Source organism: Cyanistes caeruleus, chromosome 7 (genome assembly GCF_971803275.1).
Source record: "Cyanistes caeruleus chromosome 7, bCyaCae1.hap1.1, whole genome shotgun sequence".
Classification (NCBI taxonomy): Eukaryota; Metazoa; Chordata; class Aves; order Passeriformes; family Paridae; genus Cyanistes; species Cyanistes caeruleus.
The window spans coordinates 24,724,526-24,738,953 of record NC_141707.1 but is presented as its reverse complement, the minus strand read 5'-3'; the positions used below and the strand labels follow the sequence as shown (position 1 = coordinate 24,738,953).

Here is a 14,428-nt window from a genome sequence, read left to right as displayed (position 1 = left end):
AAGTCTATGAACAGTTTATTTTGAGAATGAGTATTCAGTGTTGGATTATTTTATTTCTGCAAAATTAGTGGGAAAGATTTTAGATTGCATTTCTGATCTGAAAAAAAAAAAGCTGGTACAGAATTTTTCTTTTAATTGTATATTTTTTTATTTGAGCATTGAAATGGGAGATGATTTCCTTAGTTCATTAAGAATTTTCATTTTACAGAAATCTTTGCTTTATTTGTCATCTTGAAACCTTGGTTCTTTCTCTCCCTGCCAGTTGTTGACAGTCTCCCTCAATGGTGCCCAAAAGTCTGTTTAATATATATTTGGTAGAATATAAATTGCAAAATTTCTGGAAGGATTTTGGCCAAATATATATGGGACTGTCTGACATGAACATGGCTGGTAGTCTAATTTTGCTGCAAATTTCTGATTTCCCAGAGGGCCAAAAAATTTTCTATGACCTTCCATTATCTGCTTATAGGCAGCATAGAGAGATGCTAAATATAGATTTTTATGTGTAGAAAATTCTCATATGGGGATTGTGCTGCAAAAGGAATGCAGTAGTGTTCCTAAATAATCTTATTAATATTCAGAGAGAGAATATCTAATCAAGGTAATAATCTGCAATGTTCTCATACTGATTAGGAATACATAGAACCTCTCTAGGAGGGATATGAACTTCTGTAGAAATGAAAAAGTAAAAATCATGGTGTGTTATGTTATTTTTAAGCAGTGGAATAGCAACTTCTTTAGTTCAACTTAAAAAAAAAAATCTCTTTGCAAATTATCAAAGAATTGTGTTTCTGAAAATTATAACAATTTCTGTTAGCAAGTGGTTCTGATGAATATGGAATTCAAATGAAGTAGGTAAAATAAATTTCTGTTTCAGTTGATCTGTCCATATGTACAGCCTTCTCAATTGTTGTTTGTGAAATGAAGAATTAAAAATGTTTAATAGGAACAAGATGAGATTGCTGAAAAAGGGCAGGAGAAAAACAGCCAAGAAAACTACATTTTGGAGCTCAGAAAATACAAGAGTGATGTAATAGCTAATAGTAAAATTTTTTTCATTTAGCTTTAGCAGTAAGGTGAAAACAAGGGAAGAGTGTGGCTGCTGTGTGGAAAGAACTGGTCAAGATAAATGATCCTTTTAAATTTGGATCTCAAAATTTCAGACTGCATTTGATATGGGGTGACTGATTAGAAAAGGAGGAGATGGCAAGGAAATTACCAAATTCAAAATGACAATAAAATTCAAAGTGCTTTTCTGTGCAAATGAGAGGGTGCAATAATTTCCTTGGAACCAGAAGGAAAGTGCTTAAGCTTAAATTTTAATGCACAGTTAGGAAAAGAAACTCATGTTCATAGTTTAGAAAGTAAATTGTTAGTAGTGACTAGAAAATGGATGGGTTAGGGAAAGTTAGGAGGTGCAGTGCATTTTCCCTGGATCAAAACTTTCTTCCAAAGAAACTGGGTCACAAGAAACACAGGTTTCTCACTCCTGCTTTGTTCCTGACATGCTTGTGTTCATTCTTTGGTTGGTTTTCAAATCGATGTGGGCAGGCACAAGCTCATGTGGAAATTTATACAAATTGAAAGATTACATTATTAAAACCATTGACTGTTGAGCAGGGTGTGAGTACATACTCCACCCCTCTGCTGCAGACATACCACACCACAAAACAGATAAAGTACAAGTCACCCACTTCATATGGTGCAGAAAATGCAGTAACTGTGTCTGACATGAAGCATGTGCACTCTTTTATTTCTGCCTGAGAAAGTGATGAAGATGGCTTTAGAAGCTAGGACATATACATAAGTTGTATGTACACACACGAGCCTGAGTAATTTTCCTACAGTAATACCTGGCTGAAATTCTTGTTTGCATATTTTTTTCTAGCAAGCATTCTATCAGAACTAAACTATGTGATTGATAGACCTACACCTGACTTAACCAGTAAAAGAAAGCCCTAAGAATCAAAGTGCTCTTCTGTGCAACCAGACATAACTCCAGATATGTTCCTGTCACATGGGATACGTGTGACATGAGCTCAAATAGGGGTCAATGGTGTTTCCCAAGAAATTATGGAAGGCTTTCATCTTTCAATCATACCAATTTAAGGGGTTAAACTGCAAAAGTAAATATATTTAAATTTGTCTTTGAGAAACTAAAATGAGTACAAAATTGGCAACTGGGATCTATGCCTGAATTTGGATTTCAAAGCCATTTCTGTCATGAAGTCTTGCACATTAATTCAGGGGATTGATCAAATAGTATTATGCTTTTTAAAACCACTGAACACAGAATTGAAAGACTCTGCATAAGACTGGAATTGTTTTATGTTTTCTGCTACTGTTTCTCATTTGATATATTAAATAAGGATTATCTGACATAACAGGAATATTTCTGAAAAGATAAAAGGTGATAAACAGTAACATGATGTTCCCTTGATGAAATTAGTAAACTTACGATATGCTTGTTAAAATCAAAATAGACATTTATTCCAAAAATAGAATGCTGTCAGTTGGATATGATTTAGTTCCATGTCCTGGCCTGTTGGCTCATTGAGTAACAATGTACAATAATGTATTTAAACACCTAAGTTTCTGCAACAGTAAGAAATGAGGTACAACCCATACAATTATACTATTCCAGTTCATGGAAACCCAGACAATCACAATGACAAGTATAATTACTTAAGCAGTAGCAATAGTTTCCTATGGATTTTTATGCACCAATGTGTGAGCATTAAAGTCTGACACTAATTGAAGCTGTTTTCATGATTTAGACTTCTCTGTATCCTTAGTTACAGGCTCTGATAATAAGCCTGCCTCTGTCCAGTCACCTGTCTTAGACTTTTAAGAACATGGTTGTCTTTTATTGCTCTTATAAAATCTGTTTACAACTGGTCAGTAGATTTAAATTAGGTAATATCAGGGACAGACTGCAGCAGCATAATCAGATAAGCAATGTTGAAGACTGACTTACATGAACAGAAAATAATGACAGCATGAGGTTTCTGATGATATTTTGTAAGGCTCTGTGCTTGGATCATTGCTTTTAGTATGGTGAGGCATGATTTTTAATCTTTTTTTCTGAATCAGCATATAACATATAACAAGCTAAGCACAATATAATATCAGAAATAAGATAAAATAACACTAATAATAATACATAATAACAGAAATAATTAAGACTACTCAATTATAAAAATCTTGTGAATCTCCTAAAGAGATTAGAAACATGCATGAAAATGGAGGTATTTTGCAGAATCTTGGGAGACAGTGGTTTAAACAGGACAATAAATGCACTATATTTGTGATGTTGTGGATACAGATTGGTATTGCACATTTTTCAGCTTGGAAACAAGAGTGCCGTGAGTTAGACAGGAACAGCCTCTTCTTAGGGAGTTCAAGTGTAACTTCAACATGAAAAAAATTGAAGAGCTATTTTTCCTTCTCACATCCTTCTTGATAACTTTCCTGAGCTGTTGTAGGCCTCCCTTTACAATTATCACTTTGAATTTGGTGGGGAGGATTGTGTAAAATTGTGTTTGATGTCCGTTTGGATGTGGCTTTGAAAATTTATCTGGAAAATCTCATTTGCATATGCAAATTTAATTTCATGGTTGGGCTTTGTGGAAGCAAATTTTAGTGCTGTGTTCTCCTTGCTGCTTCTCTGGAGGAATGTGAAGGTGAAGGGGATGGGCTGGGAAGAGAAAAGAGAGTGCAACAAAGGAAGCCTGATGAAGGTCTGATGAAGAGGAAAGAGTTCTTGTGGGCAAAGACGAAGTACAGAAACTGGCCAGTTTCCTCACAGAGGAAATGGAGGGAAAATATTTAGATACAAAGAGGAGGAGAGGGCTAGACACAGGAGACTGGAGATTTTGAAGGACTCAAGGAGCAGAGGCAAATTGTCTGTATAAATAATGAGAAAATAATTAGAAGGCAGTTGGGATAGTTCCAAGAAATGGGATACATCAGGAAGGGAGCAGATATGCTGATGATGAGTGGGTCAGTGAAGTGGTGGCTGCTTGCAGGATGGCAGCAAAAGGGGAAAAACTTGGTACACAAGGACTGAAAGGGGAAAAGGGTATACAATATGGGTACACTTGCATATTTTCAAGCAGGAACAGAGCTAGACAGGTGGCCCAGGAATAGGACAGCTGCGCTAGCTGCTTTGCTGGGCTGTGAGGCTTCGTAAAACTGGAAACTCCTCAGCTTTAGAGGTCTTGAGGCTTTACATTTCCCTGCTGTCTGGAAGTAAGTGTGATGATACTGCCCAGGTGTGAGGCTCTGCTTGACTTCTGTGTTGCCATGTCAGTATAAAATCTCTGAGTGCTGTTGAGTCAAGTGACACAGCTGTGTGCTGTGGCTGCAGCTGTTCAAACTTTGCCAAGCTGGTGGGTTGCAGGGCCCCACGCAGACACAGTCCCTGGGTGACTTCTCAGATTTTTGTTTGTTTGTTTAATATTCTTTTAACTTTTTAAGTGCAGTATTTATCAGTAGAGCATTCAGTCTCAAGCAAGCTCATCTGGCTGGATGGTAACAAAAGACTTGACCCTTTCATGCCACTTTCATATATCCTTCTACTTTACTGAAGTTTCTCCAGATTCCTTTTCATACAACTTGTTATTCTATCACAGAAATATCATTGTATGCCAAAGAATTAGTCAAAGTTCTTCTCAAGTACAAAGATAATTACTAATATATTTCCCTCTTCATCTCTGTGGTCAGAACTTATCCTCAAAAATGGTATAATACAGTATTATATGGAAAGAAGTAGGCACGGGGAGTTTCTCGTATTTTCTAAAAAGAAAGAATAAAGTGAAATCTAAAGACATGTGTAACATCTGTGTCTGTACTTTCAGCATCCACAGAAGTAATTAATTTTTCACTTCTTGTGCACAATAGAGTTATAAAATTGATGTTTGTATAGGTGGTTGAAGTTTGAAGAAGATGTAGAGGATGGTGGAGAGAGGTGGAGCAAACCCTACGTTGCCACACTGTCACTTCATAGCTTGTTTGAGCTGAGGAGCTGCATCCTGAATGGCACAGTTCTTTTGGACATGAGAGCTAACTCCATAGAAGAAATTGCAGGTATGTACTGATGTTTCATTTATTGGTTATGAAAATTATTTAATAAAAACTAAATGCTTACCAAGAAAGTTATTGCATAATAATCAGTTCAGTTTAGAAACTCCTAGGAAATGTTTTTTCAATGTACTAGTAAAGAAATTAATGTCTGGCACAGTTAGTAAATATTCTATTTATATTTTTTATGTAGAATTTGCTGCTTTAAGAATCAATTTTTGAAAAAGGAAGAAAATTCAAATGGAGGAAAGAGGACAGTTTGGTTAGACTTAATTAGAGCTGGCATGTTCTCTGCTCCTGCCATGCTGCCTCACGTGAATGAGGCGTGTGCTAACTTTCACAAACTTAATCTACTGCTATGCTAATTGCAGGCAATCTAGCTTAAAAAAATCGCTCCAAAACATAGTATTTTAATATAAATACTATATATAAATAGTATTTATTGCAATTAAGTTACATGGAAACAGACATGTCTCTGAATTGAGAATGAAATCAGAAGTAATGATATAGTGTAAGCTTTTAAGAGAAATTTTAGGTACATTAACTTCTTAAGATGAAGTTGAGTGCATTTTTTGCCATTAAAAGTTTATTTGGGATGTGCATTCTACAGCTTGTGCGAGTTTCTAAGCAAGGCTAAACATAATGGACAAGTCTTCTCTCCCAAAAGTGAAATTGAGACTAAATGCCATTTCCTGCTTTCCTGGTGTTTCCCTTGAAGACTGTAACTAGTTTAGGAAAGATACAAAAGACAAAGCAATAAAATTTTCTAATACTCAAGATTATCAAGAAAGCTGCTTTATGGATAATATATCAATCTATGTGAGTCACATATAAAATTTTTTTTACTTATTTAAATAATAGGCGAGATATTGTTTGGTGGGCTGTATTTAACAGTGGAATTAAAATTGGCTCAGAAAGTGGTAGCTGCATTTAGTATTTACTTTTTGTATTTATTGTTTATGTCAAACTGATGCAAGATATTATTAATACAACACACACAGAAACTTGTGTGGGTTTCCACTCTGTGCTGAGATCTGATTCTTCCATGACTCACAGTCTGAATCAGACCTTCAAAAGTTTGTATTGATAATGATAAAAGACAAACATGAAGAATAAAAAGCAGCTTATTTGAAAGAACAAAGGTGTCTATCATTATATTGCTTTATTATTTATTTATAAATATGTAAGAAGTACTTAGGTCAGCTTCTTGATGTTCTTGTATTACTTTTTTGCTTAAATAGTACCCTGAGTTTTTCAATCTTGAGCTTTACATTCTTCATGGAGAAACCACTCAACTTTGTCTCTAGTCAGCTAAGAAAGCCCTTCCAGAACTGTTTTTTTAAAGTAGGTAAAAAAAGTAAGGATTAATGCAAAAAAAACCCCCATCTTCAGTGAACTCTTTTTTTTTTTTTTTTAATGTTTTTGGAAGATATTGTGTATTTTCCAATATAGTGAGGCTCCAACTAATTGATGTTTGTAATCTCTTAATCCTTAGTTGTAGTGATTCTGTTTTAGTTAACGTGGCCAAGGATTTGAGCATTCTTAATACTAGTATTGAAACTTATCGCAGATGTAAGTTGTTCAACAGAGAACTTGGGGAGTTACCCTCACTCTAAGCCAGCCCTAGTTGTGGCTTATCCTGGTTTGCTGATTAGGAAAACCTATTTCTTCTGAGAAGAAGCTTTAGGATGACTTTCATTAATTGGCATGTACCTTTTCATTTAAAGAGTATCTGTTGTGGCATATTTGGATGCATTTTCTTTGTTGCATTATTTGCTTGAAGTGGTAGGTATCCCTTTCTGATAAGGTGACCTGACACATGATAAGGTTTGCATAGGTTGTGCTTGGTCTTTGAGAGAGGATTATATTTTTCCTCCTCTGCAGATTCAGTAAGCAATGAACCATTCTTTTTTAAAAAAGCTCTGCAGCAGGTGCTTCAGGCAAGTGAATCATTCTGTAAATTACTCATGTTCTGTCAGGTTTCTTTGAAGAGATTTATTTTTTTTTTTTCTCTAGAAATAAAGTTGCTACTCCAGTTTCTTTTCTCTGTTAATATTATTTGTGCTGTAGCAATGCTTTTTAACTTTTCTTCAATGAAGTTCCTTTGTAATTTGTTACTTTACTGCTATGTGTGTAATTCCTAGTTTCCAGGGATTAGAGAATTCTACAAAGAGTGTGGCACACTGTAGGCAGCACCGTGAGAAGGAAATAACAATAATAACAAGCACACCACCAAGGCCCGTGTGCTGGGTATCTGAGAAATGTGATAATTTCAAGTAATATGACAGGAATTCTTTTTCCTTAAAAGTGACTGCTGGACCTGAAAATTAGGCAGAATTGGTACCTTTCAGGAAATTCTTTATTGTCTGTTCCAGTTAGTTGCTATTCCCTGTTAGTAATTATAATTCTACTTATCTTGTGCAATACAATGCAAATGCTGTTTTCACCAGGGAAATTCCACTTGTATGTGACAGTCCTGACACTTTAGAATTTAAGGAAATGGTTGCCCTCACCTGTTGGCTTCATTTTTTTTTCAATATTCAGCTCCTGTTAATTGGCTTGCTACCCATCCTCATGCCAGGCTTCTCCAGCAGTTCTGGTGATCACTTTTGGCTTTGTTTTCGTGTTACTGTGTATATCACATTTAGAAGAGTTTGTGAAAACAGGTTCTGTCCTATGGTTTTAAGGGATACTTCTGAATTAAATTTGATTCTTGTGCTTCTGATTCATTAATGTTTTGGTTTTTTAATGCAATCTTTTGATAATTTTACTGCATTACTATAATGCATCATATTTTGAGAGCAAATACATTATTTGTGCACACGTACTTTCTTCTTACTTGCCTTAATGCTTTGTTAGCGAGAAATGTGTGCTGTGTATTTATTGGTAATGTCTATCTGGGCTATATTCCAATATCAAATTACATTGCTATTAATGCAGTGCCAGTCTTCATATCCTTGAAAGAGGTATACTTAAACTTTATTGCTAAATTGAGACTAAGAATTCCTATTTGTTTTAGTCAAAGCTTTTAATCTATAAACACTTACTCACTAAGGCATTAAACTCTTAGCACTTAGCCCTTGAGAATTTCTATTACTGAGGTCTGTATTTTAAAACATTAATGGGCTTGTGGTAAAATCTACAGATGAAAGCCACCTTTTGTAATGTTTTCATGGTTTCCAGAACATTTTGTATTTTATCCCTGGAAACACTGACAGTTTTGCATAAAAATATTTTGATGCTATTTATGTGGTGAGAATTTAAAAATCATCCTGTATTCCAGCATGTTCATTCTCTATTCGGTCTTTTTCATTCCAACTGTCGTATTAAAAATTACTTCATCTTCAAGGTTGTATATTTCTTTGGGCAGGCACACAATTTTCCTTTTTGCAAAAGAACTTATTCATACTGATGATGCTGAATTCACAGACAGCATCTTATTATAATAGAGACCTCTGAGATGAATTTCCAACACAGTCATACATCAGAACAGCATGTTTGTTCCTGAATTTTCTCAAATTGTTCTTAATTTTTGTAGGATGGATTTTGCTTTTCTTGAAAAGAGCTCACTCAGTTCATCTGCTGAACTTTTTCCTGTTTAAAAATGCAATTTTTATTAAACATATTTTAGGGGAGTTATTACTATTTCTAATGTGTGACGTTATTTTTTCATATGTCTTTGCAGTGACTCCTGTATCAGTAAGTTAGCACTCCATCCACAAGGGATTCCTTTGAACATTATGTAGTAATATTTTATCGATCACTTCTGTATAGAACATATGCTAAAGGAAGTCTGAAAAATCTATGTAATCAAAACAGTTTATTTTGGAACTTGTCTCTTGAGGATGTATTTGCCAGAATCTGGCTGTACCATTAGAGAGCAGCTTCACTGTGTTGTTCAAGTTGGCAGATGAAAATGTTCTCTTTTGATATTTTCATTTAGTTCCTTTGAAACCATGTAGATTCTCAGATTACCATCTGGTTTTTTGATTATAACCACTGAATGAACCCAAAAGGTTTCTCTATTTAACATATGATGCCATTTTCTGTTGTTTAGTTCAAAAACTATTCAGTCCAGCCTTTAATGGCAATGCTTTCTTTACAGCATGAGCCACAGAACTTGCATATTCTTGCAGTTGTGCAGAATGTTCTGTGAACAAATGTCAAACCTTGTCAAATACAAACTGTGGCTTCTGCTGCACAGTGGAGCTTTGGTGACTGATGTTGTTTGCAGATGTTTGAAATATTCCCATTTTTTTTTTTAATGGTTTAATTGTAATAATAATTTTAGAATTAAATTTTAAATCTGCCCTTCCTTTCCAGTCCCAGGATCTGACTGTTTTTTCCCAAGCAGTCTTTTGTATGTTCCTCACGACTGAATTTTCAATCTGTGTAACAGCTTAATCTTGTGATTGAGGTCACCGGACTCTGTGCTCAGCAACTCAGGGCATTACATCCCAAGTGTGCAATTTTATTGATTTTGTTAATATCATTTTAAGCTTTCAATCTGAACAAGGCTTCTTTTACCTTTGTTTGCTTTAAGCTACATTACTCCATAATAATGACATATTTTAACAGGCTCGAGTTGAGATTTTATTTCACTGGAGCCTCTTGTTTCATCTGCGACACTCTCATTGTGTTATGTTTCTGACAGTGCTTTTATGGTACATTTAACTTTTATTACAACACTATAATAAAGTGTGGGATGGACTGTGGGTAATCTGCTTCTCTGTTTGACCCTACACCTGTCTTTTGTTCAGCTTTCACCTTCTCACTTACCCAGGTTTCTACACTTGTTTGCTTTATTTTCAGCATAGCATGTGGTAATAACCTCTACAGAGAAACTGTCAGGTTTTGTTCCTTTGTCTGTGGGTAAATTGTAGATCTCATACCAGCTTCTAAGTAGCACCATCATTTTTTGTGGTTGTTTTGTGTTTTCCCATGTTAACCACAACTCTAGGAATCTTTTTAGATTGCACAAGTCAATCTCAGCTTGCAAAGTTTATTTTTTATGAGGCATCCACTCTGCCTGCAGTTCTGAACTTCAAGCTGGGAACTTTTGCCTTGTCTCCGCAATATACAGTTTTGTGAAATACTTGCTCTTGTTCCTCAGTAAAATTACGTACTATTATTTTAAAAAGCAGGCATTTTTAATTATTTCTTTCATTTTCAAGTGTGCTAACTGAATAACTGGGCCAAATAATTTCAGGTAAAGCTGGAAATACAATCTGTATCTTGGAGCACTGGAATGCTCTGCTCTCTTGGACAAGCTGCTAAATCTGTTGTCTTAGATAGCTTGTTTATAGTCACCATTGTAAATGATGTAAATGGGTCTTGGTTCACAAGTGCAGCCCAGAAATCCTAATGGTTGGGTTTGCATTGCTTCTCCTGCCTGACTCGCTAGGGAAGGATGTATTTGAGTTCCTCTTTAGAGGCGCATTAAGATAAAGGGCAGCATTCCAAGTGATTGTCTTCCATAAAGCAATGCATTAGGGTTGCTTGGTTTTTTTCTTCCCTGTCTTTAAGGGCAATGACCACAAGCCAGAAGAATATTGGCTTTTAAATTAGGTTTTGTAGTCAGCTATCGCTGCAATTGTGATGCACACAAAAGCCTGTGTGTTTTATATTTTGTCATTAATCTTTCATTTTGTCCTATAATTGTACAGTTATAAAATTTGGAGGTGTGAATACTGTCACCCTTGCTGGTACATACAGAATTTAATTTCTCCTGTAAACTGTTAGTGCCAACCTACATCAGGATACTATGAGCCCAGCAATTTCTTATTACAGATATTTTGTTACAAAATTACAGATATTTTGTTACAAATACAGTATGTTTTCTATAAATTTATTCTATGTTTTACCTGAGCATTCTGTGTATTATTGCACATGGGGTGATGAGCACACTGTGAACCTGGTGCAGTGGGGAGTGAGCTGTCTCTCCTCACTAGAGAGCCTCCTTACTGTCCATTTGCCTCGACCTGTGGGGCCTCCACATGGATCTAGCCACATGTCTGTAGGAAGCTTCAGTGTGAAACAGACACCTCCAGAGTGAGTGGAAGCAGCCAGCCTGCTTTTGCATCCTTGCTGACTCTAGAGGTAGGACAGATGGAATTTTCTTTGTTGGGCCACACATGAGCCATGCTGCATTTGAACTGATACAAATCGTCTGCACCTCAGTGCTGTAATTCACAGCCTGGGTAAATTGTTCCCAGGTGGTGATGAGTTATAGCTCACTTTCTGTAATAGCTTGTTAAAGTACTCACATTGCTCACATTTACTCACAAAACTAAGTTTATACAGATGATGTATTATAACTGAGTCTGAATGGAGAAAACATTCTTGAAATTATATGAAATCCCAAGTTTCTTTGAATTCTTTTAAATGACCAGGTCAGGGAGAATATCTGTCTCTAACAGCTTGAAAAAATGATTAAATGGTTCCAGTATCAACCAAGATTCCCTACTGAAGAAACATCCTACTTCAGTGTACTCGATGTCAGAAGAAATGTTATGGTGGGAGCATTTAATAGAGTGGGTAACACTGTGCTGCTGGATATTCCAACATTTTTGAAAATTAAATGTTTAAAATGCTCCTTTTGACCATTTTCTCTTGGACTTTAACCATGCTGCTCTTGTTTTCCATACCATCTTTGCAATTAAGTGTGTTACTGATATTGGAGGGGCCTGGGCTTTTTAAAAGTATTTTGAGAATCTTGGGAACTGAAAAGGAGTCACATAATGATAGGGGTGGATGGACACAGTCCTATTCCAACTCACATCTGTGCAGAACTTGAAAAAAAACAGTCAAAATACAGCAATCTGTCAGAAATTTGACTGTATGTAAGCTCCTGCAGTTACTACTGCAACTGGGTCTATGTTAAAAGAATGACAACTGGAGGGAAATATCAAGGCAAGAATGCACGTCTTCACTCTTTCCAAAACTGAATTCATCTTCCCTTATTACATGTGGTAGCAGTGCTACAGTAAAAGGGAAGTCATTGTAAAAACCCAAAAATCTCAAGGTACTTCTCTTTCTGGCAGGAAATAAAAATTCTTACTCATCACACTGGCACCAACTCTGTGGATTCTGTGGCTGTTAACAAGTCTAGCAGAACATCCTAGGGAAAGAAAGAGGCTAGGGATTTGATTTCCTTTTCCTGTAATTTTCTTTCCTAAATGGATAATCTTAGATATTGGCAGCAATGAATATATTTTAATATTTAATGTGGAATATACTGTTACTCCAGGAATGACACCATACAAGTGGAGTTCTACTTATCTGTATGCAAAGGGATGATCACAACCCTAAATTTACCTGTTTATTCCTAGAGGAATCCTTTTTTTCAGCTATTCCTTTAGATTCATGTACTAAGGGTGTCCAAAGGCAAGATAGTCGTATCCTTAGGGCAGAGGCGTGTCTCAAAAGGCAATAGAGTAGAGGAGGAAAAGAAATATTTTTCTTGGAGCAGAAGACTGGTTTCCATTTTTCATGTGTTGCAAATTCTTTTCTCTTAAAATGTTTTGCTGAAGACTTTCCTCAAACTTGTGTTATCTTCTGCTTTGGCTTTCTGTCATGTATCTTGCTGCTATGCCTCTCTCTTTCATTAGGGTCTAGATTGGTTAAAAAAAGCCTCTGTCTAGACTGGGAGTGCAGAGATAACTGACCTGATGGTGTTTGAGCTAACCCTGCAGATAAAAGTTCCCTTCAGGCTCAGGTGAAGCACCCTGAAGACAGATTTTGCTAGTTTGGGCATGATACGGGGTAGCATTGCTCCTTGGTATGAGCTGCTCGGTCAGCCCTGTTGCTGCTGCTGCACAGGATGTGGCTGCTGGGGTGGGTCCAGTACCATATTGAAAACCTCTGCCCGATTCCTCATTGCAAAGCTCTGGATGCATCGCTCATGGTCACATCTGTTGGCAGGTGCATTTACCTGGACGCCATCCTTGCCTTTCCGTGTGCATGTCACTGTAGAGCTGTAGACTCATTGGTAGCCTCTCCATTGCAAGTGAAACATGCAGGTTTCTTGTTGTCCAGCTCTCAAGCAGGTGTGTGTTACACATTGGCTTGTTATGGCGATATTGAGAACGTCAGAAAAACTTGTGCATTTTAAGCGTATATACAGTGCATAGGTGACTGTTAGCAATTAAACTCTGCTTTTAACTGACAAACTTATTATTATCTTTTTTTATATCTCTTCTGTTGCTCTTGGCTGTTTTCAAAGACATGACAAATAATGACTCTACTGATGATGCATCTGCTTTTTATTTTTCCTGCTCTGATTGCTTTTCCACTGAGTTTACTGGCAGATATGAATCCGACTCCAGCACAGAATCATGAGCTGTCTGGATTTTCAGTACAAGGAGTTTTGGACTCAGCTTATTTTATCACTATTTTTGTGCAGTACAGTTTCTTCCAATTAATATACAAAGGCAGTGTGTACTTAAATGCTGTAATACATGCTTTATACAGAATTTTTCTCCTTTATTTTTCTGTTAAGCATCATTAATGTTGGTAGTAGTATTTCCCCAAATAATAATTAAAAAAAAAATCCTACAAAATTCTCAACAATTCTTTCTCATTTGAAACCCATAATGTGTATCATAGAATCATGGAATCATTGAGTGGTATTGGTTGGAAGGGAACCATAAAGATCATCTAGTTGCAATCCCCCTAGGCAGGGGGACCTTTAAGTAGATAAGCAGGGACACCTCCAAGGAGACCAGGTTGCTGAGAGCCCTGTCCAACTTTGCCTGGAACACCTCCAGGAATGTGGCATCCAGAGTTTCCCTGGGCAACCTGTTCCAGTGTCTCACCACCCTCACAGTAAAGAATTTTTTCCTAATAATCCAAAACTACTCTCAATTTAAATCCATTACCCCTTGTCCTGACACTGTGTGCCCTTGTGAACAGTCTTGCCCTATATTTCCTCTGAGTTCCCTTTGGGTGCTGGAGGGCTGCAATTAGGTCATCCCAAGCCTTTTCCAGGTTTAATAATCTCAGTTCTCTCAGCCTGGAGCTTGTATGTGTGATGATTCCTGTAGCTGGAGTGGGATGGCTTCATCCACGAGCTCCCCTTGATTGGCTGACCTGTGGTGTAAACCACAGCTGTGAAATTCCCTTTCTTGTCTCTAATTTTTAACACTGCTTGTGCTGTTCTTCAGAGACAGCTCCTCATGCTTAATATCTGTCTGATGTAGAGGGTGACCCCTCAGCCTCTCCATCCTTTCATGTCTCTTATCAACAGCCTGTTGCCATCGATAGCCACACTCCAATTGTGGAATATGCCCCACAAACTCTCAGTAATGGCACTTCCTAGCAGCACAGTGACTTCCAGCTCCTGTTT

The 14,428-nt window shown here is 36.7% G+C and overlaps 1 protein-coding gene across 9 annotated transcripts in view; it reads left to right on the top strand.

Moving 5' to 3' along the window:
• Positions 1 to 14,428, top strand: part of SLC4A10 (solute carrier family 4 member 10) — a 148,762-nt gene that overhangs the window by 78,514 nt on the left and 55,820 nt on the right. For all 9 annotated transcript variants that reach the window (XR_002865979.2, XM_086898586.1, XM_086898587.1 and 6 more), the window contains one exon: positions 4,928 to 5,088. Coding sequence is in view for 8 of the 9 variants with exons in the window: in XM_086898586.1 (XP_086754712.1) it covers positions 4,928 to 5,088 (161 nt within the window). In the remaining variant the exon portion in view is untranslated. The remainder of the gene's footprint in view (positions 1 to 4,927; positions 5,089 to 14,428) is intronic.